This window comes from Stylophora pistillata, chromosome 3, assembly GCF_964205215.1.
Source record: "Stylophora pistillata chromosome 3, jaStyPist1.2, whole genome shotgun sequence".
Classification (NCBI taxonomy): Eukaryota; Metazoa; Cnidaria; class Anthozoa; order Scleractinia; family Pocilloporidae; genus Stylophora; species Stylophora pistillata.
In genome coordinates, this window is record NC_142521.1 from 43,608,465 (window position 1) to 43,633,621 (window position 25,157).

General features: G+C 37.9%; 2 protein-coding genes across 6 annotated transcripts in view; both read left to right on the plus strand.

Moving 5' to 3' along the window:
* LOC111345081 (myb-related protein A) overlaps nt 1–12,856 on the plus strand; it is an 18,004-nt gene extending 5,148 nt beyond the window's left edge. For 2 of the 5 annotated variants that reach the window (XM_088751998.1, XM_022952338.2), the window contains exons 6-15: nt 29–125; nt 528–573; nt 3,690–4,046; nt 6,504–6,552; nt 6,931–7,015; nt 7,295–7,627; nt 8,208–8,441; nt 9,826–10,029; nt 10,747–10,818; nt 10,975–12,856. In XM_088751998.1, coding sequence (XP_088608124.1) covers nt 29–125; nt 528–573; nt 3,690–4,046; nt 6,504–6,552; nt 6,931–7,015; nt 7,295–7,627; nt 8,208–8,441; nt 9,826–10,029; nt 10,747–10,818; nt 10,975–11,112 — 1,615 coding nt within the window. In that variant the 3' untranslated portion in view covers nt 11,113–12,856. Of the gene's footprint in view, nt 1–28; nt 126–527; nt 574–3,686; nt 4,047–6,503; nt 6,553–6,930; nt 7,016–7,294; nt 7,628–8,207; nt 8,442–9,825; nt 10,030–10,746; nt 10,819–10,974 lie in introns of all 5 variants that reach the window. The other 3 variants (XM_022952339.2, XM_022952337.2, XM_022952340.2) reach the window with 2 other exon arrangements.
* A 958-nt stretch (nt 12,857–13,814) lies between these two features.
* LOC111345083 (farnesyl pyrophosphate synthase) lies at nt 13,815–24,624 on the plus strand. Its single transcript, XM_088751999.1, has 10 exons — nt 13,815–14,177; nt 15,037–15,061; nt 15,859–15,974; nt 16,485–16,565; nt 17,599–17,721; nt 18,955–19,037; nt 19,875–19,947; nt 20,113–20,190; nt 21,990–22,124; nt 24,326–24,624. The coding sequence occupies exons 1-10, from the start codon at nt 13,920–13,922 to the stop codon at nt 24,524–24,526; spliced, it is 1,173 nt and encodes a 390-aa protein (XP_088608125.1). The 5' UTR covers nt 13,815–13,919; the 3' UTR covers nt 24,527–24,624.
* Nucleotides 24,625–25,157: the final 533 nt, after the last annotated feature.

Sequence of the window (25,157 nt, forward strand, 5' to 3'; positions counted from 1 at the left end):
TGTTGATGGTGCCTAAAACTCTCCACAGGACTGATAACTCTATCAAGAACCATTGGAATTCAACCATGAGAAGAAAAGTGGAAAGTGCAGGATATGATCACTATAGAAAGATCAGATACCATTTGGTAAGGAAACCTAAAGTTGATTCATAATGTAGTTTGTAAAGAAAGAGAGGCTAGTGCATTGGGAATTAAGAGTTGCTTTGGACTTCCCCCTATACAATTCAGTGATAATCATGTTTGTGTTAATAAGCTTTACACTTTGTTCTTGGCAGATCTTTTAACCCTTTTCCTACCAAGGATATATATATGCATCCTCAAATAAAAAACCATTACAGAGAGCTTGGTTGTTGTGGCTTGAATAAATTATTTCCAGTTGTTAAAAAAAATTCAACATGGCTACCAGTTGGAGAGGGTGCCTGGCTGAGCTTCGTTAAATATGAGTTGTTCTTCACTTAGTTCTGATTATAGTCCGTAATAATATTATGTAAGGGCCAAAGTGATAATTTATTTTTGTGTGTACTTTAGTCTGAAAAGCGTTACAGCAAAGGACATCTTCTGTCAGTGAAGAAAGGTAAAACATTAAACTGCATTCTAACTGTTATACAATAAGCTAAACATTCTGCTGTATGCAATATATTATGAGGTGTTGCTGTAACTTGTGAGCCAACTGATTTTTCCCTCAGTCAGTAATTCCTGGTCAACTTGCCAAATCAATGTGCATGTATGCATCCAAGCTGAGATCAAGAGATGCAGAAGAGTGTTCTCTCAAAGGTTTAACTCCTAAGCTTTTTAGTGTGCAGGAACTCCATTGACTTATCTCACCCCAGGGTTCTGCAGGGTTGTAAGATTAATTTTTAATTTATTAGATTGGCTGACAGGCAAGGACACCGCAACAGCTTGTGCCAATTATAGCGGGCCCAGTAAACCCACCCATCCCACCCCAGGGGAGGACGTCCATTGCACGGTAATCTCGTGTGTGGGAAATTAACATCTCCTGCCCCCAACCCTGCAGGAGATGGGACCTCCATTTGTTCGTCCCTATCCGAGAAGACTAGAATATCTAACCATTTCTTGATTTTTTATAGAAAGGTTGCAAATGTAAACCCGGGTCATTTTTTTTTATCTCAGATAGGTGGGTTGCTTGACACCTACCTGGCATCCCCTACCTTCATGTAAACAGGGTGTATTTGCTATCTACTGCATTTTCTATTGAAAATCCTAATTTGATGAGAATTCTGAATAATGAGCATATGTTACCAAATTCAGATAATAATTTCTCAAGACATGACTGGTTTCAGTTTGGCAATGATTGTCAGGAGTCAGCATCATCAATAGAATATTGTGCTGCTGTTGCTGCACTACCTTTATGCACAACACTAAAATACATGGCCAAAGGTCATGTATTGGGCCCATTGGGCCAAGCTACCCAGGGCCTTTCACAGTAACCTTGTTTCAGTATGTCAGAAGGCAACATCTGGGAGAGGCCTGGGTCAGAATGTACTTACTGTAATAATAATAATAATAATAATAAACTTTATTTATAAAGCGTCTATATCACTAATTGCTCTAGGCGCTTAACAATAGCACAAAATGTATTAAAAGAACACTGAAAAATCTAGCAGCTCTATATATAAGCATGGAAATTAAATAGAAATATATTTACAAATCGAAAAAGGCTTGGTGAATTAAATATGTCGTTAAGTGTCTTTTGAAAGATTTCAAGGAATCAGCATTTCTTAAAGATGTGGGTATGCTGTTCCATGGTTTAGGTCCTGCAATAGAAAATCTTCGATCACCATAAGACTTAAGCTAAGATCTCGGGACTTGAAGTACCTTATTTGAACAAGAACGCAAAGAGTAGGAGCTGGTACAAAAGCTGAGCAAATTGGATATATAACTTAGTGAAAGTCCATTGATAGCCTTATATACTAACAGTAAGATTTTCTAAGTAATGCAGTATTCAACAGGCAACCAATTGCAATGTAAGTCTATTAAAATGGGAGTTATATGTTCATACTTCTTTGTGACTGTTATTATATTTATAATATATAATTCAATAAGGCAACCATATTTCAGTATTGTAGAGATGTTGTAAAGCATAATCTATGATAATTTGGACATTCTGTACTCTGCTAGTCTCCCTTGCAGTCATTTCCGGCGTCGTCACGCAAGCAAAAACTCCCCCACCAACGGCTGCTCACATTCAAACAACATTCCTTTCTGGAAATTGGCCAATCAGCATTTACTTACCATATTCTGGAAAGCGTTCACGCCTCAATAATCAAACCAACCATAGAGTTCGTATTATCTGAGCGTTGAAACTGACTAAATGAAGATGCTTTCAACTCAGTGCGAGATACTTGTGGTACTGAGAGCTTGAATTCGAATCAGAGAGAAGCCATAACAGTAATTATAGAAGAGAGAAGAGATGTTTTTATAAATTTGCCCACAGGATTTGGGCAAACAAAACAGCGATCATTACCATAATTTCCGGCCGATTATTGCATGCAGCGAAAAAAAAATTCAACAGATTACCCGCACTGGTGGATAACCCGCACCTTGAAAACAAAGAAAATTTGTACAAATGTGCTCTACAATTCACAATGTTGCATACTCGACAGAATGCAAATTCGTGGCCACATTTTGTGCGAATGATCGTTCAGTGCCATGTTGATTTCTCAAAAAAATACTTGATATCTCTGGTTCTACTGGGCCTAACAAGTCCCTTTAAACAGGAAAATTCTCTTCAGCTGAAGCTAGTGTCAACTGGAAATTTGTTACTGATGCACCGGTCATCCTCGGTTTATTTTTGTGACCATCAAGGTTTTGTTTACACGCGTGCCGATAGTAATTTGTTCGTCGCACAGCTAATTGTGCGTAAAATAAACTTGAGTTGGCATCATGTTTTCGCGCCCCTTTGTGGCACTCTTAATACAATAAAATTCATCTGAGGGGTGGAAACGCAGGTAGGTGAGAATTTTCTTCAATTCAACCGCCAGTAGATTTCAAAATTGTTACATAACCCGCACCTCCCTCCCACAGGGGCGCGTGTTTTAGGAAAAATCAACAGATTACCCGCGGGTAAACGGCTGGAAATTACAGTATCTAATATTTTCTTCAGAGTTTCGATGACATGGCATTCCATCTTTAGAAACTAACGCTAATGCGCTTCCTGTGAATTTGCTGGAATAAAAATATCGTGTTCATTGTTTGTTTGTCAGACAATAACTTTATTTTGATTGGATAACACATTACAATGGGAAAGGAATGTTGTTCGAATGTGAGCAGCCATTGGTGGGGGAGTTTTTGCTTGCATGACGACGCCAGAAAAGACTGTAAGGGAGACTAGCGCTCTGCTGACAGGCTATTCATTTCAAACCAGCTGACAGTCAATAGTTAACTCAGTTACCTCTTCACAAAGTTGTTCTTTTACATTTAATAGACGATTTTAATTAGACAGCTGTAACACTTACTAGTGACACCCGTGACAGGTGTTACTGGTGACAGTTCAATTGAGAACCCTGATTGTTCGGAATGTTAACTGTAAAAACTGCCTTTGGTATGATTAATTATGCAGAAAATCAGCTCTGAAACAGGATTCAATAATATATTTTTGCTAGATATCAAATTCCAGTCTGAGTGAGGTATGTGCTTGTGAAAGTTCATTGTAATTTGTTTCTCTAGCAGATAAGAGGAGGAGAGAGGAGGCAGTGTATCATTCATCAAATGACGATTCACCAACAATGATTGAAGAAAACAGCTATTCAGGCACCAGAAACAGAAGTAGCTCAGATTTAACAAATATAAAACCAAAACCAGCAAATCAAGATACTCTACAAAGTACAACTGGAAAGCACAACAACAATGGAACAAATCCAGGCTTGATGTCTCCCTTTAGAAATACATTCATATTGTCCCCTGGGTCTTCGGATGCCCTGTTAGATTCTGATCCCTCCTCTTGGGGTGATATCAGTTCATTTGACAAGGGTGGTAGTGTGGGCAAGAATTTGGCATTGTCAAAACTGACATCTCCTGGTACCAGAGGTAAGCCTTTGTAGAGCTGTTTCAGTTAATATGTAATTTGCTGTACTTTCATGTGCCTGCAAAATTAAACATGGAAGCATTGTGTAATTTCTGAGTTAAAAAAAAAAACAAAAACACCTATGATAGTGGCTATGAGGTACTCTGTAATAGACAATACTCCCTTTTATCGCACGACTCAGGCAGTCAGAGGGCCAATAACTAAAATCAACCAATCAAAATGCTCTATTGCTGGTCAATATTCTCTCAGTATTGGACCGGGCACTGTCCTGAATGGTCCCGAATTATACCGCACTTGTGTCCCTTTGAACTTCAGTCGTATAATAAATCTCTTATTAACCAACCTTGCTCGGGACCATACTGGTAGAATATCGGCCCTCGGTTCATACTGTCAAGACCTTGGGCTGATATTCTCCCAGTACAGCCCTCGTGCTTGGTTAATAAGATATATGTACAATCCATGTAGGTTAGAAACATACTAGGCTATAATGACTTGATACTAGGGAAATTGCAAAAGGGCTTCAATTAGATGGTCTCTACACTTGTGAGCTGTCTTAGCCTTATTGTTTAGCCTGTGCATTGATGAGAAAATAAATAATATGTGACCCTCCATACACCGAATCAAAATATGGCGTCCAATTTAAATTGCCATTGTTCTGGACTGACTAGCCTCTCACACATGGGATAATCCTTTTATGTTTCCATGTCAAGACGAGGCTAGTAAGTCCAAAACAATGGTAATTCAAATTGGACGCCATATTTCGATTCGGTGAATAGGACTTTAAAGCTAAAGGTGATAGCATGCTCACAACACGGATTATGCATAGATTTAACAAAGAAGAGCGCGCTTGTTTTGTTTTGCAAGACTTAACACACTAAATCTTTTGTTTCTCTTAGTGTGCAATCAGTAACACGCTTCTATAGCTGAGCGATCAGTAGCGCGCTTAGTGTGGGATTGATAGCACGCTTTACTGTGCGATCGATAGCACACTTAGTGTGCGATCGATGGCATGCTTAGTGTGCGATCATTGGCGTGCCCTGTACAAAAATTCTCAGCAAGACACCAGCCATAAAAATATGCTAATCAGCGAGAATCAAACATGACAAGTCATGGTGATGATTCTGCTGACACGAGCGAGACAAGTAAACGAGAAGTGAGCAAGAACAGAGCAAGACATGTGTGCCGCCGAGTGCGTCTGATCTGGCCATATTCAAGCCCTCCCATTCAAAAATTTATGGCCAGACACGAGCGAGATTCAAGTCAGACAACAGTCTCCCTCTTAAAACCAGCAAGAATCTAGCAACGAATGTTTTTCTCTCTATGGAACGGTCGTGAAACCAAACGCGGCTTATGTTTATTCCCAGCCCTAAGACACTCCAAACTTTCTGTGATATTTTAGCGTAGTGGAATACTTGGAAATGAAGGCTGAGAGTTTGGACAAGCTTGGTCTTAATTTGGCAAGCAAAACTACAAAGACAACAGAAATTTTGTAGAAGTGCATAGTCTGTTTATATAAATACTTGTGACTTTTGCTTGCACCAGCATATTTTTAGGTTTCAAATTACCGTTGAAATTTATTAGAGTAAAATCTGCGTGAACACTGGAACTGAATTTTGACAAACCTGGCATGGCATGCTCGTGTTTACTTTGAGCAAACAACGTTTTTGGTCATCATGCTATTCACCCGCTCAAAAAATATTCCCCAAACTTTACCACGCGAGATTTGTTTTGTGTTTGTCCAAGAAAATATATCTACAACACAATACACAAGACTTGAAATGGTCGATGTTTATGACCGAGAAAAGATTGAAAACAGCAAAGCACACCATCGGGTGCTGTAAATCCGACTAAAGACTACTTCGAAGAAACTGCGAAAAGCAATGAGTTACGTTGACTTTGAAGCTGAATCTCATCGTCTTTTATGCTTGTAAAATGGCAATCGATGGTGTATGTCAGAAGGTTGAAATAAAGTGTGTTCTATGAAGCAAAAGATTTTGCTAACGAAGTGTGCTCTTGGACACACTTTAAGCTTGCTAAAACTGATTTCCTTTGTTCTAAAGTGGAAGTGTGCTATCACCTTTAGCATCAAAGTCCTTTGGAGGGTCATATTGACTGACATCAGAGAGCAGTAATTTGCCCCCTGAGGTGTTGCTCTTCTGCTTACTTATAGCGGGAAGAGTGTCAAATGGGGCACAAATCAATTCCTTTGATTCAACTCAAGAAGTGCTCTTTTCTTTGCACTTACAGTTTGTTGTCAAAGGTACATGTAATAATTCAAATGATGCTTTTTAGAAGGCTTTGCTCTTGCAAAACAGACCTTGTTACACTTTCAAAAATGTTAACGATTCCTGGAACTATTTGCAAAGGTTGAATGCCAATTTAATAAATTATAACTGGCCAAAGACCATGTTGTTTAATTTTGGGTATAGAAAATTAAGTCCTATGTCATGTTTCCTCAGGGTACAGATTTGATGGGAATTCTATTGCCAGTCTTCAGATGGATGGCGGGTGAGTTTTTGGAATGAACTGTTTCCCTTTTGATCCTACGCACATAATTATTCAGGGCCCAGTTTCAACCTTTTGACCCTGGCCCTTCAAATGACCAGTATCTAATTTCTCCTTATATTATCACCCCTGAATCACACATTAAGGTCAGGAGAATAAAGGAAATGATCACAAACTTAAGAAGATCTTGATTGTTTCATACATTCTCCTAGTCAGCACCTTAGGAAATGTATAGAGAATGGTATGGAGAATATGCATACTGATGTCAGGGTGTAAAGAGCTGACATTGATTTGGAATTTTCTAAACATTAGCTGACCAGCATTTATGTCTACATTGTGCAGAGATTGTTTGTTTTGATAGATTTTTCCTTTCATTTTCAGATCTTTAATACCAATTACTTCACCTGTAATGCAGAACAGATTTAGCACACCACCAACTATTCTAAGACGAGGACGTAAAAGAAAAGTATCCTTCACAAATATATTGAATGGAGTTTGGGAAATTGAATCACTCTTTCTTCTGCATTCAGGGTTTCTGCAGGACCTGGAAAGTCCTGGAATTTTATTTTTCTTGGGAATGTCGGGGTTAAAGGTGTAATTTGAAGTCCTGAAAAAAATAGTTATAATTGAGCCTTGGAAAAGTTCTTCAAATTTGTTTCTGGAAAAGGGTATGTACCCTGTGCATGTTTTTGTCTTTATTGATTTCTGTTGTGTTGAGGCATATTCCTTAACACTCTTCCTTCAGTCTACTGACATGGAGTCCAGTGTCAATACAGAAACATCCTTCAGCAGTCCTAAAGGAGCAACCCCCATTAAGGCCTTGCCGTTCTCACCATCTCAGTTCCTTAATTCTCCTGGAAATTCAAGCAAAGTTCAGACTTCAACTCCAGCCAGTGAAAAATTTAAAGTCAGTTTAACCAACACAACACTGCATACTCCTGGTGCACTAGAATCAAGCTCAGGCGAGGATCCTTTCCGAACTCCACGCATCAGAAGAACTTTGTTGAGTGTATCTCCACGCACTCCAACACCTTTTAAAAATGCCCTCAAAGTGTTGAATGACACAAAAATGGCACATGTAAGTTGCATATTTGAAGATAACAGTTAATGTAAAAACAAAAAAAAAAGTGCCCTTACAGCTAGGATTAGAAATTTTCATGGTACAGCATAAGTGGTTGTTTACTTATAACAGCACACTTTATAATCAGTTTTTTTTTTTTTTTTTTTTCCAATATTCTATGAAATGTTTTGGAGTGAACAGTAAATGACAGCAACAACAACCTCATGAGTATTAAAATGAACATGGGTGACTACCTGTGTTAAGTTTGTTGAAAGACCCTGCTCCTCTCTGTATGCTTTTTCAGGGGCTGGGAAAGGGGTACATTTTCGGACAGGTGTGACTTGGATTGTAGCTACTATTTCAACTATGACTGGGCTAATGTGGAGATGAAGGGACTTCTTTGTGAACACTTTTTTTTTGATGGAATTACTTCTTTATGCACTTGATACATGTACATGTATCTTAGAGGCCGACTTCAGGGGATTTATTTTACTTTCTGTATTGTGTACAAGAATTCCTCTAGAGTGACAGACATAAATCCAGCCTCTTACAACTGTATTGCATTTTCAAACTTACCGGTTGTATATATATTTTTCAGACACCTGACAATTTTGAAGCAGATTTCAATGAAATCATTAAACGAGAGGAGGAAGAAAGTGGTGTTCACTTATCATGCAGTGGGCAAAAAGCATCCTGTAGGGTACGGACTTCCCTTGAGGAAAAATATGCCAAGTTGAGCAAAACAACAACAGCATCCTCTGCTAATGGATCAGAGGAACAACCAAGTGCAATTAAACAAGAGCAAAGTTACATGATTGTTGAGTGTGTTGTGGTATGTAATGTGAATTACTTCTTTTTTTCTTATAATCACACCACAGGCATCCCAAGCTTACAACTCAAGGAAAAGCAAAAGATTATCTCATGAAATCATCATGCACTGCTGTGTGATGCAGTTTTAAGTTACCATATTTATTCACTTATAATGCACACCATTTTTTACAACAAAATATGCTTGTTGGATCAAAATCTGCTGAAAACTTGGGGTGAGTCTTAAAAACCGAGTATTTTCGCGCAACAAAATCTTAAGATCACAATTTTAGCAGAACTTACAGTTACAAAAACGGGAGAAAACACTAGTTGTTGGTCATTAATGTTTTTAGATCTGGTGGTTCTAAAAAGAACTAGGGTGGCTCTGAAAAGAGCTGTTGTGGTGGTTCTGAAAGAACCGTTTCTTATACAGCCTCCATCAAATGACCAGGAAACTTATCCCACACGAGCAGGGCTTTTTGGTCTGAGATGTAGCGAAGATTGTGTGTAATCCAGTCCTTTATTCCTATGAATTAATAAGGAATACTACTTTTAGAATACTGATCAACTTCAAAAGATCAATAACAAAAGCAAACATTTACTGCAAAAGCAAACAAACAGAAATTTGAATATGTTCTTAACAGCATGTGCTCAGTAACATGATATCCATGAGTACAAAACAATCATTCGAACGATGTTTCAAATTCCTCGAATCGTGTGTGTCACTCGCTCAAAATTTCCTTCTCTGAATAAACAGTGTAGAGATAACACTTGCCCTTTTCATCTGTCCAGCCTTTTTTGTGTACTGAAACTTGCACCCTCTGTGGCATGTTGATATTCAGCTGTTGAACTGGGAGTTTTTCGCCATTTGCTTTCACTGCCAAAGCAACTGCGAAACTTTTTCAGATCCATCACACCTTTTGTTAATGCTCAACCTTTTGGTGCGTCTTATAACCGAATATTTTCACAAAACTTTCCATTTGGGAACTTGGCTTGACTAAGTTGCCAAGTTTGGGGTGTGCCTTATAACTGAATAAATATGGTATGCTAGAAACCATTGAGAATTTGAATACGTTGCAAGGAATAGTATGGAGAATGAGATGTGGTCGATTTGCAACACTAATATTCTGAAATATGAACATTTTACACATGGGATTGATAAAACATACTCCTTGTGTGTTTGTTGAGGATTTCTATTGTTTTGAGCTTGCTTTGTTGTTACTATTTTTCCTGTTATAAGATGAAAAACAGGGAAAAAAGTGATTCATCATTTATCACTACAATCAAAACAATAACTTCTTTTTATTCATACTTTTACTACTGGTGGTTTTTTGCTTGCCTCTGCAATTCTAGGAAAAATTGGCATGAGCTGTTTGTTCTCAGAAATGGTTTGTTTATCTTGTCTTTAGGAGGATTCAGGTGTTGTCCAGACTTCAGCTTTACCCTCGCCTTCCAAGGATTCGTCATTTATCAAACCATCAGAGATCTTTGGCCAACATAACCCCTTTGCCACACCTAGTTCTGTGATGTCTGAAACTGGAGTAAGTGGAAAGAACCTGCCCCAAACCACACAGGTTGATCATTTCTTATGCCCTAGTGCTGTGGATTTTCAGGTGACTTTTGGCTCTCAAGTGTTTGCTTTAGACCTCAGCATGTCACTAAGTAACACTTCCAATGCCGTACATTTAAGACATAACTGTAATGTTGTTATTATTTTCTTCTCCATATTATACCTAAATTAGGTTTGCAGAAAAAATTTGGGTAATTCTTAAGCAAAATAGGGTCAAGATAGCTAACTTTAGCCCAAGTTCATGTGTTCAAGGTGGCATAGTGAAACTTAAAAAAAAAAAGATTACTAAAGAAAGCAATACAAGTCTCTTATTGCTGAGAGTAAAATGCTATTTAGTCAAAACAAGAGCTGGTGGGTGAATGTTTTTGCAAAATAAAGATTAATCATAAATAATTTATAGACTCTTTAATGGCTGATTAACATGATGAAGACAGATAATTGAGTGTTTTAAGTTCTTGGCAGCTTTTAATTTCATAGTTTCCCTTGAGGAAGTGAACCCAGTCCCTTAAATTCTTGCTCCGATTCTTTACCTCAGAGAGCTTGGTGATGAGCTCGAGCTTAGCCATGACTAGGTTTTTACATGCAGTTAAAAGAAATAGATCTAGATTGAAGTAAAATCTGTAAACTTAGAAGATATGTTGTTTCTTTCTTCACCATGGCTTTACAAAGGAAAGAAATCTAAGTCCCCTAAAGAATACAAATGCTTTCTAGCAGCAGATAGTTGTTCTCACATGGCCAATTTTTTACAATCATATTTTAGCGGCACAGAAGAAAAGGCCATCCCATGCGCATACTGCGATTTCAAGAGACACCACAGAAATCAGCACCAAAGGTATAGTTAAACTTCTAGTGCCAACACTGCACTGAGCTTCTGAGCAGAGTTTTGAGAAGCACAAACTTTGCAGTTGAAGTCTTCAGCAAATGTAATTAGCTTCTAATTTTCTTCTTGTCACACCTAAATGTTTTCTGTGGTGTTTTATTTTGGCAGCTTGACTCAGCTTGGGAGCAGGTGGCATGCGGTAAAACTCCTGATCAACAGCTGCTAACACAACAAGCTCATCAGTTTTTTGCTAATTACCGGCCGGCAGCACGCACACTTCAATTCAATACAACTACAGTGGCTTAAACTGAATAGTCTGGTTTGTCACTTATTTGTTTTCCTCTTGTGTGAACCCAGGATGTTATCAATGAATAAATCCCTGATATTCAAATCTAGATAATTTAATATTTTAAGAAAAAACAAAATAAATAACAATATAAAGAAAATTGTAGAAACAGAAAAACAGGTCAAACCAAAACATTTAATTTAAAAGCACAGACCTATATAGTTAGACATAAGGAAAGGTTCACCAGCCATTTGAGTATAATCATTCTTGAATGCAAATTGCTGGAGAGAAAGCTTTAGGGTGCTGGAGTTTTATATCTCGTGAATTAACTCCCTTCTCTAAAGCAAAAAGGTGTGGCTTATAATAGAACATAAGGTGCACCAATTGTCTACTTTCAAGAAGACATTGTTTAGGCTTTATTTCAGAGCGATACAGCATGACAAAATCTAAGATGGTTTTGAATTTATATTAGTTGCTGTGAAGTATATGTGAATTAGAGGCTTTCAGAAAATCTAGTATCTTTCTTCATGTTATGTAAACTAGAATTAAGTCACTGACCAGGAGATAAAATGTGGGCTGAAATCAAAATCTTAAAAGTTTATACCAGATCACAAAAAGAAAGCTCTTATTTGGTGACTTGCAAAAGTAGATTCAGCCTTTTTTAGGGTGAGATGTATATTTGAGGTACATTTGTACTGATTTATGCAGACTTGTTTTTCCCTTTAAAACATTGTTACATCTCGGCCAACATTTGGAAGAAAAGTTTGTTGCTGTATTAACTCTACACAAGGTCATGCTGAGAAGCACTTGTGGCAGGTTGCTGTGTGGTGAATACTTCCTTATTACATATAACAGGTTCAGATTTCTTTTTCGTGATAAGGAAATTCAGCCATTTTTGCTTTACTCTATGTGAGGTTCTGGAAGTTTCATTTGATTTAATTGAACTAGGAAGGTTTCCATGGTTGTGACTGATCTAGCTCTCGGGTCAGTGAACACACTCCAAAACCTCCAGTTCAGTTTTGATTTTGATTTTAGGCTTTACAATTTTTCTGTCAATTCAGAAGCGATTTTCTATTGTTACCTCTGAAGGTTTCCTGTGATCCTTAAATTTTTTTCTGCAGATAAGTTAGATATAGTATCACTGCATTAATCCATTAATATCTCCATGCATCTCCAGTACAGTACAGTACATCCAGGAGTACTGATTCATCCAAATATATACTTATTCAAGTTCACTCGTTTTATCTTCACTGTATGACTAGAAACTTACGTCTCGTTAGCAGCCAATCTGGAGTATGTCACGTAACGTTCCCTGTTTTGTGACGAGCGTGGCGTGACATCTCCAATAAAGGCTGAGAAGAGGTAACTTGACAACTCTTGTAATGCAAAGGTGAATCAGTATTTTTAAGAAGAAAAATTAATCTTTTCTGAAAACAAAACGTGTTCAACAATTGGCAATGAATGTGCAGATGTTTGGTAGAATTGCAAGGAGCGAAATCGTAGAAAATGATAGGGATGTCATCCAAATTACTTTTAGAAAGTTTATAGTGGCTCTCTAACCACCAGTAGCTCAGTTTAATAAGAATAATATTAGCTAATATCTTTCCATGTGGTTGTCAGAGGTATGTCGTAGAGGTAGTATTAGACACTGTCAATGATAAAAACGATGTGTACGCGTTGGGTTATTTTTTTAAAACCATTTTTTCCTTGTAAATACGTTTTTCTTTTTTATTTTGTACAGAAATAAAGTATTTCGAAATTCTTCCTGTGGGTTTTGTTTTGCGTTTTGTTTACCTGTTTCGTTAGCTTCGCAACATGTTTACGTTTTCCCTTCTAGGAAATTTAAATAAGAATAGGTCCAATCTTAAATTAAACCACTTTAACAAAGGGCACGCCCACCCCCCACCACCATCGCAATCTTCCTTATTGTAAAACAGATTAAAGTCCCCGTTTAATGGCTGAAGGCGGAAACCATCTGCAGGGCCGGAAGAATCTGATTTGGCCCCGCTAGATGAAATGCGCAAAGAGAAGAAAGGAAAGACTGGCGGCCATTTAACGAAATGCATACTGACTAAGATCGCGTAGAAGTGAAAATATTTGGCATGATAAGTAGTCCTCGCTGTGCTCGCACCCAAGTTTCCTTCGTAGGTCGATCCGTTTGGTTCCGTCTCGTGCGTTTACTCCCCCTCTAAGGCAGCACCTTGTGTGACGAGACCAAACAGCCGCCGACAAGGGGACTCCTGAAAACAAAAATTATTGATGGCTCTTCCACTCACTTATTAATTACCTAAAAATGATAATGGCGAGTGCCGTCTTCTGCCGCTTTTTGCGACTTCGTTGCCGACATTGTCCAAAAGTTACGAACTTTCAAAGTCAGCTCCACGTAGTGTTTTCTTGCGCGGGATCAAAGAGGGCAATCCTGAGTGGGTTGGATAGACCGCTAGAGCCTGGGTAATCAGGAAGGAACCCGTCGGTGCCTGCTAGGGATGCATGAACGTATTTTCTTTTATTCATTTTGTTCCGAAAAGAAAGAAATCCAAGCATTCAAACGATCGTGAGCTCTTTGATTTGTTTTTCCCTGGACTGGTTGATGATATTGTGAAGGAGAACGAGAGAGACAATGAAACCGGCGAAGCAGCTCGACATCAACCGCTGCCAGGGGAACTCCTCCAGCCAAAATTTTTTTTTCTGGTCCTTCCACTTAATTATCGATGACCTTAAAATGATAATGACGAGTGCCTTCTTCTGCCCCTTTTTGCTACTTTGTTGCAAACATCGTCCAAAAGTTACGAACTTGTAACTTTAGTCCGCTCCACGCACTTTCTTCATGAGCGGGATCAAAGCGGGCAATCCTGAGCGGCAAGATGGGCTCATTTTGCCCTCTCGGGTAGCCAATCAGAACACAGGATTCCCTTCACATTGCCCTTCGTTCCCCTTCCTTCATTTTGTTCTGATGGCAAAGAAATCTACGCAACCAAGTGACCGTGAGCTCTTTGATTCGTTTTTCCCTGGACTGATCGATGATATTGTGAAAGAGGACGAGAATGATAAGGAAACCGGCGAGGCAGCTCGACATTTGCGCAAGGTAATATATTTGAGCTTCAAACTTGTAAACGGAAAGCAGCATTAGGTACTTGAATCCTGTTAAAACTTACCCAGCGATCTCCGTGTTTAAAACGGTCGCTGTTTGGTGCTAAAATGCAATTAATCTGCCCTGACCAGCATTAATAAGTCAAATAATTAAGCGAACAACGTAACCCTATAACATACCGTGATAATACACCAAATTATTAAGAAAAGCCAATACTGATTTATGGTATTGTGGTGGCGAGTTGACCGTAAACCTCTGCAAAAAGTGGAGCTACGCTATTGGTGTTTTGTAAATGAAACAATGATAACTTATGCAAAGTCACATATTGTCTCTCACGGAAAGAACGCGTTTATATGCATGATGAATTGTTATGTTGTTGTTCAGTTGATGACTAAGTTTCACACTAGAGGCTAGTCACCGGCGGCGATTTCACTTTGAGTGGTGGCGAGTTTGTTGTGGTGGTGGGTTGACCGTAGATCTAGGAAGAAGAAAAAAAAACTACTCCAGTGTTGTGTGATTAGAAGCAAAAAGCTTTGCAAAAGAGTAACTGCAAGATAAGTACACTCTCTTGAGGGAAGACAAAGTATCACGAGATTTCAAAGCTTGTAGACTGTTTAGTTCAGACCTTTACAAGTAAATCTTTATATTTGATTTCTTTATTTTTCCTGTGCACTATGACCATGTTTTCTTTGAAAAAAAAAAAAAAGAAAACTCATTTATTTGGCCTTGGACCTTGTTGTGATAATAAAACCTTCATGACCCAACCCCAATCGCATCAATTAACAGGTGGATTTATTTTTGAAGACTATACTTTGATTTTTCTGTGATCATTGTATGTTTTTATTTCTCCCAGGTACTGGAGTATAATGTTCCTGGAGGTATTTGCAATTCATATTTTTATTATAAATTTTAGAATTAAGTTAAATTACATTTCCCCTCAAGTGTCAACTTCATACTCGATCAGTGAGAAAAGTCTTGGGAAACCCAAGTTTTTGATATCAGGTTTTATGGGTGTTTGACTCCTTCTTTTCATTCTTCTCATGGTATTTTAAGCATTATACTGTTTACAAAGAGACTTTTTTCAATGTGTGGAGATAAAAAAATAATGTTGAATAAATTTAAGATGATTTCAAGAAATTTCCCTTGAGCTAAGCAACTGAAGCTATCACAGCATTGAGGTAGCCAAAGGCTATCACAGACATGACTGTCCTTAATGAAAGGTTTTGTCCCATTGCAAGTTTCTCCCTCCCCAACATCTTTGCAAGTTTGCCACTAGAAGTAAGACAAATTCACCCCCACTTTTACCAGTTTTCCCTGACCACCTTTATCAGTTTGCCCCCAAACATTTTGCCATGTTACAGCAGAACATATTCTTTTCTTTTTCTGTCAAAATCATGTTAACTTTTGATCAACATGCAATTTCACAGCAAAACCATGAAGAAAGTTAAATCAACATGCAAATTTTAAGGCATGTGCCTACAGCATGAGTAAGGCTAACCCACTATATTATATTTAACCCTCAAAATTATACTGTAAGCATTGTTTTGTATGTGACTTGTTTAAGTAGCTGTTTCTTATTTAAAAAGGATGATAATGTTAAAAAAATAAGGATGATTTAGGATTTTCTTTGATTAACGATGAGCAACTTGGTTTATTTCTTTAATACCCTTTCTAGGAAAAAAAAATCGTGGCCTCTCTGTGATTGGATCTCTACGGCACCTTATTAGTCCAGATAAGCTGAAAGAAAAAGCTAAGAAGAATGCAGTTATACTTGGTTGGTGTGTGGAGTGGGTGAGTTTGAAAACTTCGTGTAGAAGCCATTTTTGTGTTGGAGTTTTTGCCTTTTTGCATAGATTACAGAGTTCCACATGTCTGTTTGGTCCATTAAAGCCTGGTGTAATGTGAAGATGAGTTATAGGACAGTCCTAGTAGTCTTTGTTTATAATTTACAAAACAAGCTGGAAGACAGGTTATAGTGACGTGACAGATACTGCTAAACCTGATAAACATAAACTCACTTGGCTTGGATTGTTGATTAAAGCTGATAGTTTCGAAAGAAACTGTTTGGGGCTGCGTCGGTGGGAGTGACGAAATAATTTGGATATATCAACGAAGTTGAAAAGGTAAATTGGTCACCGTAACGATTACAAAAGCTGACGTTTCGAGCGTCAGCCCTTCGTCGGTGCGAAGGACGAAGGGCTAACGCTGGAAACGTCAGCTTTTGTAATCGTTACAGTGGCCAATTTACCATTTGAACTTTGTTGATATATCCAAATTATTGGATTGTTGATTGTTTCACAGTTACAGGCATTCTTCCTTGTTGCTGATGACATCATGGATAAATCGTCAACAAGAAGAGGCAAGGCTTGCTGGTATACAAAGGTGATCAAATACAAACAAAAACGTGTTTCAAGAGAAACAGATCCTTAGGGTTGGCATATGGAGAATAAGGGGAGACTTGGTTTCTTTGTGGATAGTGGGCTAATGATCTCAAATTGGGGGCTAACAATCTCAAATTGAAGGGTCTGGTTTCAAACTACTGGTCAAAATCAATTATATTCTGTTCAGGGACAAAATACCAAACTCTTAAGCCTGGTTTTCACTAAGTGACGCAAGCACGAGGGCAAGCAAAAACGCATGCGTAAGATAAATATGCTAAAACAAAGGTAAACAAGCACAATTAGCTAGCTCAAGAAAAATGAAATATTCTGATCCTTGTCCTTGCCCTTGTTTTTGTGCTTGTGTTGCTAACGAAAACAGGCTTTACAGTACCTCATGCCACCCCAGCAAACCGGCTGTCAAGGAGACCCAAAAAAATAGTGACTGGGTATATGTAGTACCCCTACTTGCTTCAATTGTAGAGAGGGATGAGATATGGGGGAGATATTGTCCTTCTTGCCTAAAGGACAACTTTAATGGGATTTATTGCAAGGGCCTTTGAACAGGAATGAGGCTAGGGTTGACCTTGTTGGGTTACAAACATTGTCGTAATCCTTGATTTGAGTATGTAATAGAGTCCTTTTTTTTCTGTTACTGTGCTAGATAACTGAATTTTTTTAATTCCCCTCGAAAACAAATAAATACTATCAAAGACACTGAGGCATACCTTGTTTGGCACAGAGAGAGGCTTTATTACCCACGACAGCCCCCAGGAGGAGACGGATGGGAAGAACACTAAACAATAAGAACCTCTCTGCCCACCAAAGACCGTGGGGAGAGCGGGTACAAAAATACCGAACTAACTTTAGAGCGTACGAACTGAACACAAACGAAGATTAGAATGAAACAACAACGCCTTGAAATACGAGATCGAAATCATGTGACCTCCCTGTTGACCTCGGGAAATTAACCATTTTGAGTTCCCCAAAATAACATGTTTTTGTTTCTTTTTTTGTTTCTTTTTTCTACTGTGTAGGCTGGAATTGGGGATATTGCTATCAATGACTTTCTCCTCATAGAGGCCTCAATATACAAACTGCTAAAGAAACATATGGATCAAGAACCATATTATGTTGATGTTTTGAATCTATTTCATGAGGTCAGTACAGATCCATCAATATAGATATGAATTGTAAACAAGACCTGGAAACATACGTAAAAAGTGTACATAATACTCGATAAAACCTGGCTCCAGTTTGAAGGTTAGACAATGTTTTCCAATGGATAAAACTCTATATTCTATATGTTTTGTTATCATTTATTCATTAGTTAACGATTTATCAGTTGGATAATGTTATCTTCCCTTTACAAAAACTGGGCCTTGAAGTCCAGTAGTAGCAAGTACCTTAACATTCAGTTAAAGTGTAGTTGTTGAAGTTAGTAATATTTGTTGCAAAACAGAATGTCATTTCCTTCAAATGTTGACATTAATTTTTTGACGAGAGCAACTTTGTGGGTGTACTGTCAATTCAGTTTGAACATGCTTGTTTTTTTTTTTTTTTCCCTCATGTATTGGCAAACATTTCTATTATGGGTAATAGTCCATTTTACAGTTGTTTGCTTGGTTGCCAAGCCTTTGAACAGGAATGAGGCTTGGGGTGACCTTGTTGGGATATAAACATTGTTGCTTTTCTAATGTAAATTAATTTGTTATCATGCTAACTAGATACTGGTGTCTATCACAACAAGGTCACCTTCAGTCTCACTCCGAATCTCCAAATCAAAGGCTTCGCAACTGAGGACACAGTAGTAAAGTGGCCTATTTGTCACATTTCTGGTGCTGCAGACACATGGTGTTGTGCACCAGAGTTTGCCAGGTCAACCACCATGATAGTATGAGGATAGGCACAACGATTTCAAACTCATTTATTCATACAGCACATGTGGCGAAAACTAAAGAAATGCACAATGTCTTGAAATAAGGGAAATCTAAAAGGCTACAAATATGAACAAAGGCACAAACAAAAAGTAATCAACAGGCATGACCTACATTGGATTTGCCTCGAAGGGATAATGAACTCCTAGCTCTGGAAAACTCCCAACTCCATTAAGTTTACTCCCTATATACTGTACAAGCAATTTCTGCTGAAAACTGAACTAAGAGCGCATGGTAAGGGAATTTAGCTGATGCGTTTTTGTAGAGGAAATAAAAATTAACAATGGTTTTAACTGTTAGCCACAAATGGAGATTCTATAATCAGTGAATCAATGAATCAGTGTCTTTGTAATAAATAGGGAAAAAGTCTTTAAGTGTAAAAATGACAGTTCATCTTCATCAATGTGACACTTTTGAACCATTGGCTGACACTTTGTTGTGTGATCTGTTCCTCAGGTTACATATCAAACTGCAACTGGACAAGCATTAGACCTCATCACCAAGCCGGGCGAAAATTTTGAGAATTTTACCTTAGAAAGGTATAATGCTCTAGCCACTATTTGACCAAATTAAGGACTCAGTGCCAAAATTGCAAACAATGCTTAAAAACTGGAAACTTTCAGAGATTATAACTTACAAAATCCTACGTTGACACAAAGATGATGAAAACAGGGTTAGTTAGAAGAGTTATTGTCACCAATGTGTCATTTGCCAAAATACAGCCAAAGGACAAATGAACAAAGAATATAATTCAGTGTTTACTACGCAGCTGGTTGCTTGAGAATGAACATTATTAATTAGTGCTGGTTACGTGCAAGGAAATGTTGTGAAATCAAAGATGAAAACAGCAGTGTTGCAGTTTATGTTCAAGGCTAAGTCCTAACAATGCACACTCTTTTACTTAAGTGTCCACACTAATAGTCAAAATCAATTTGTTCATTGTAATTTAGTCAATTATTTTGCATGCTTAAATTAGGCCATTTTTTGCCATGGCCTCTTTCAAGTTCCATTTGTTGACTTTATTTGTATTTTTTGCCTAAAATACCATCTTCAGTTGCCAGTTTAGTTTCACAAGATGTTTCATAGATGTTCGCTACTTCCTTTGTGAGTGGAGTTTAATGCTTTGAATTGAAAAAAGTGTGGTTTTGCCCTTATGTCTCTGCACACACATGGATTGGATTGGATTGGTGAATGGATTGGTAGGAAGATAATATTACTGCAATGGGGAGAAAGGAGGGACCCATCCCACACTCCCTTATTTTGGCTCCACATAGCCATCACCTCCCCCCCTTCTTTTCCCTATTCACAACATGCCCCATTTAATAATTGAATGCCTGGAACAGGCTAGGTTACTAAGCAGCTCATTTTTGTTTCAGATACAAGGCCATTGTGAAATACAAGACAGCATATTATTCCTTTTACTTGCCAGTTGCTTTGGCAATGTATATGGTGAGGATCCAATGATTATGCACTTTTGATCACCCGGTATGTTAAAAAGCGCACTATAAATCAATGAATTATTATTAATTATTATTATTATTATTATGATTGTTGTGCGATTTCTGATATTGTTGCTCTTTCCCAATTTCATTGATTAACTTTCTGTATTTTTAGGCTGGTATAAAGGACACAACATCTCATGAAAATGCCAAAGAAATTTTATTAGTGATGGGGGAATTTTTTCAAATTCAGGTATTGCATCCACTTGTGATTTTAAAAAAGATGACTTTGTATATATTCAAATTTATGTTTACAATTCCACATTCGTAAGCACTGCTGATTTAAGTTTAGATGTTCTCTACGTACCCCTAGGTTTTAGTTTTTAGTACATTTAGTGATTAGTTAATTGCAAACGACCTCACAAGCTCATGTAGCTTTAACACTCATTGTTTTAAGATAAAGGCTATCTATCTATCTAGGAGGGGCATTTTTTACACTAAATAATTATTAAAGGGAACAGTGGTTCGAGCTCATCCCCCTCCCCCCCTCCCCCTTCTGCCCCAGTTTCCAATATTTTCTACATTTGTGGATGGTTTTATTACCACAAGGGGAGATAAACTGGCCCAATGATTCAAGCGCTGAGCTCTGTTTTAACCCCTTCACTCTCAAGATTTCATTAATAATTCTCCTTACCATCTGCCATACAATTTTTATAAGGTTAGTTTGGAGAATTTGGTATTGGATCAACTAATTACTCTAATTGATATTTTTTCTTGATTCTCATAACTTGTCTGATTGATATTGTATCATTATACACCGAATGCAAACATCGCATCAAATTTGAATTGCCATTGTTCTGGACTGACTAGCCTCTCACACATGTAATAATCCTTTTGTATTTCAAATCGGATGCCATATTTGCGTTCGGTGTATTGTAAGGTGAAATTCTATCTTGCATGGTCACTGATGGGAGTGAAAAGGTCAAAAGATCCAGGTTACAGAGCCAGGATGGCATATTTTTTTGTGTGTTCTTGAGCAAGAATTTGACTGTCACATACCACAGCTTCTCTCTGCCCAGAAGTGCCAAAGGGTACAGAAACTGATATAAGCTGCAGCCTTTACCCTATTGCTACATTTTTTTGAGAGCCAGGAAAGAAAGCCAACTGTGTTTGCAGCACATTAAATCCAAGAGAATCATTTGTGTTTTCTTTGTTTCGACTGTCTTCTACTGCCAACTTTATAAAGGTACTAACTTTAAAATTGTGCTCAACAAATTACATTTTCTTGCCTGGGCCAAAGCAGGCAATCTTGAGTGGGTTCGATGGGTCCATCTTGCCCGCTTTGGTAGGCAATCGGAGCACAGGATTCACTTTATATTGCCTACGGTCTCTGTCGGCTATATAATAATATGTGGGCAAGATGACGCGAATCCTGTGTTCTGATTGGCTACCCGAGTGGGTAAGATAGGCCCATCTTGCCCGCTCAGGATTGCCCGCATTGATCCCGCTCATGAAAAAAATAGAATTAGAACTACGTTCATAAATCTTGGACAATTTTGGCCATGGAAACGCAAAAAGCAGCAGAAGATAGTCAAAACAAAGAAAATGGAAACGACTCTCGTGAAGTTGTTGTGCTGCAAACAGTTGGCTTTCTTACCCGGCTCTCGAAGTAAACAGGTCATTTCTTAATTCTTAAAAAAGCCAAATGTTTCTGCAATATAATAACTCCTTTATTAACCAAGCTTGTTTGGTCAGGACGGCTGGATATTAGCCTCGTTCTTTTTTCGCATTTTTATGGACCTCAACTTCGTCTCGGTCCGTACAAATGCAAAAAATAAGAACTCGGCCAATATCCAGTCATCTTGACCTTACACTTGGTTAGTAATGCATATGTAAAGAGGTAATACGATGGAGTCTCTTAAATTGCTGCAAGATCTTCGCATGATGGGGAAAATGATTAATGTATTAAAGGTTAACTTAGAGCCAGGTATACTAAAAAGGCAATTTTGGACTTTTGCTACTTTACATATACATCAATTCTGGTGTCCACAGGATGACTATCTGGACTGCTATGGGGACCCTGCGGTTACAGGAAAAGTAGGCACAGATATTGAAGAAAAGAAATGTTCTTGGCTGATTATTCAAGCTCTTCAAAGAATATCTACAGACCAGATGCAAATTTTGAAGGTATAAGAGCTAGTAATCAAAATGTGTATCGTTAGTAACCAATATGTATGTATATATAAATAGGGAGTCTGTGTTTCGATTTTTCCGTATAACAGTACTCGGTACATAAAAGTAGAGCGCAATATATGTTGAGTAGAAAAATACGACGACTACGTTTTCATCCCTACGAGCCTGTTTCGTGATTGCTCACTCATATGTTGGGTTTGAAAAATACAACGACTACGCTTTCATCCTTACGAGCCTGTTTCGTGATTGCTCACTCATCAGGGGATTTTGAAGAGTGAGCAATCACGAAACAGGCTTGTAGGGATGAAAGTGTCGTAGTCGTTGTATTTTTCTAACGCAACATATATTGCGTTGTACTTTTATGTATCGAGCACTTGTTAACTACTCGGTTCTTTAAAAACAAAGTTCTTTATTCGCGCAAACACTAATCCAAGTAATAATAATGTAGAGCCAAAATTCACGAGTTTTATACCTGCTAGCATTTTGCATATAATTACGGTCACACTACAATGTACACTAATTAGCAACGATTCTAGTTTGATAAAACGTAAATGGCGGCGTGAATTGCTGATTATGCAACAGCACTGTAATACGGAAAAATCGAAACGCAGACTTCCTATATGTATAGATATAAAATATGTTTGTAAGATTTGATTTAGCTAAAAAAAAAAACAGTGCTCGACTTACGGAGCGGTAATCACACATAATAGTAAGTTGAAAAGGTTTCAAGTCAATTACATTACAGTTCTCTAACTACATCATTTTTTATTCTTCAACTAACCAAAGCGCGCCGATTGCCACGTTTATGAGTTGCGCAACAAAAACCATGTATCACTCTTTAAATGCCGGACCGAAAGATTTAAAAAATCTTTCTTTCCAACAATGGCGTCTAACGCCCAGTTCTTGTAGTCAAGCAAACCTAAGCGTTTTTCATTGGTATGTAACTGCCGATTCTTGTAATTCCCAGTCCCTTTAGACTCTTAATTTTAAAGTCAAATGTAAGATTTTCGTATTTTTTAAATATTTAAAGTATACTTGTAAATTCACATGTATTTCACCACTTGGGTGCCATTTTTGATTACTTTTAATAAACCTTCTATCAATGTATACCCAGCTCTGCTAACGCAGCATTGAGCACTTTATGCCAAGGTAGGCTCTACCCTCACATTTATATATATATATATATATATATATATATATATATATATATATAATTTTAAAAATTGCGAGGATGGACAACTTCTGACGTCAAAAATATAAAAAATTTTAATAAAAAAATTTTTATTAAAATTTTTTTATATTTTTGAAGTCAGAGGTTGTCCATCCTCGCAATTTTTAAACTTTCTGCGTTCGTGTTTGCTGTGAGGTTTGGACTGCGAATCTTTATTGATCCTCCAGGCGCGGTGCACCTTTGTTGGCCTGAGAGTTCCATTAACGACTTACTATATATATATATATATATATATTTGTAATACAACTGATGAAGGTCTCGGACCGAAACCTTTTTTATTAAACTTTTTAGACTTTTTATTGAGTATATGTCTTCCTTCGCTCGAAGTTGTCCGTCCTCGTGTGCCACACTACTTCTCCTATATATATATTTAAATACATATAAATGTATATTGTTGAGTTCAAAAGGAGTTTAATAAGTAGGTGTTATTGATCACCAGTCCTCTCCTTTCCCCCACCCCTCCCTTCCTCTTTTTTTTTTTTTGCCTCCCACTGTTGTAAACATTGACGACGGGCTACTAGAATGGGAACCCGTGGCTGGGTTGTAGGTGATTGTAAGCCATGGGAGGGGGGGGGGGCAGTATTCTATCTGGTGGCTGCCAGTTTCCAGTGGAAGCCCGTGGATACTCCAAGAACTTACCTTACAAAGCGAGGTAGCAGCTAAACGTGTTTCGTATGGTTTCTGCTTCCAACCTACAGTTTACTCATTTTTCGACCTGCAATATACTGTTTTTAAGTACTTGTATCAATTGGATACTTGGCTCCCCAAGTCACTAATTGTCACTTCATGCAGAAGTTGTTCTAGTTTGTTCGTTTTTATGTGGATGAGCTAAAATTTACTGCAATCAGAACAGAAAGAGTACCCCTATTCCCCGCTTATTCTCTTAGAGATTTTTATTCTTTACAGCAGACACTTGTGGTAAGAAATAGGAATTTAACTCTTTTATTCTGCTAACTTTTCCCAGGAGAACTACGGTATAAAAGATTCTGCCTCATCCGAGAAGGTGAAAAAGTTATACCATGAGCTCAACTTGAAGCAGGTCTACAAGAACTTCGAAGAGGAAAGTCACAAGGACATTGTAGAACTTATATCGCAGAAATCTGCCAACCTGCCTGAAGGATTGTTTCTAGAATTTGTGAAGAAAATCTACAAGCGGGATAAATGAGCAGCTTTGACCCAACTAGAGTTAGCGTTATTGCATCTCCTAGAGATGAGGGCTTTGAATTAGTTTACAAAAACGGAAATAAAAACAAAGTTAAAATACTCAAGTTCTTATGGAAGTCTTAACTTGATAGAAATCAAAGACACGAAGAAGGGTTTTGATTCTTTAAGTTGATGCAAGTATAACCGTTCACGGCACATTTGCTTAAGTATTCCAGGTAGATCGTTGTTTTCTCTTGAACGACCACCACACTGTTATTTTGACTCACAGAAATACTGGCAGAAGAAGAAGACGGGTGTGCTGGTAACAATTTCTTCGCTTCTCTCTTCAATCGGCTGTCGGAAAATTTAGCGAGATAAACGCGCGGCTGATGTGTAATAAGACTGCCACAAAATGCAATTGCGCACGTCATATTATGAACGCGCATGCGGACGAAGAGATTTGTAATCTGAACTATACACGAAATTTGATTGGTTCTTACTCGCGGTCTGTTACAGGACAGATGTATAAATGACGTCACGGTTAATAAAAGTTTTTACGTCTTCACTATAGAAAACAAATGTTGCCGTGAGTCTGTTCAGTAGCTGATCAAGAACACGTCAAAATGTAGTAAGACCATCAGTGAAACACCCAG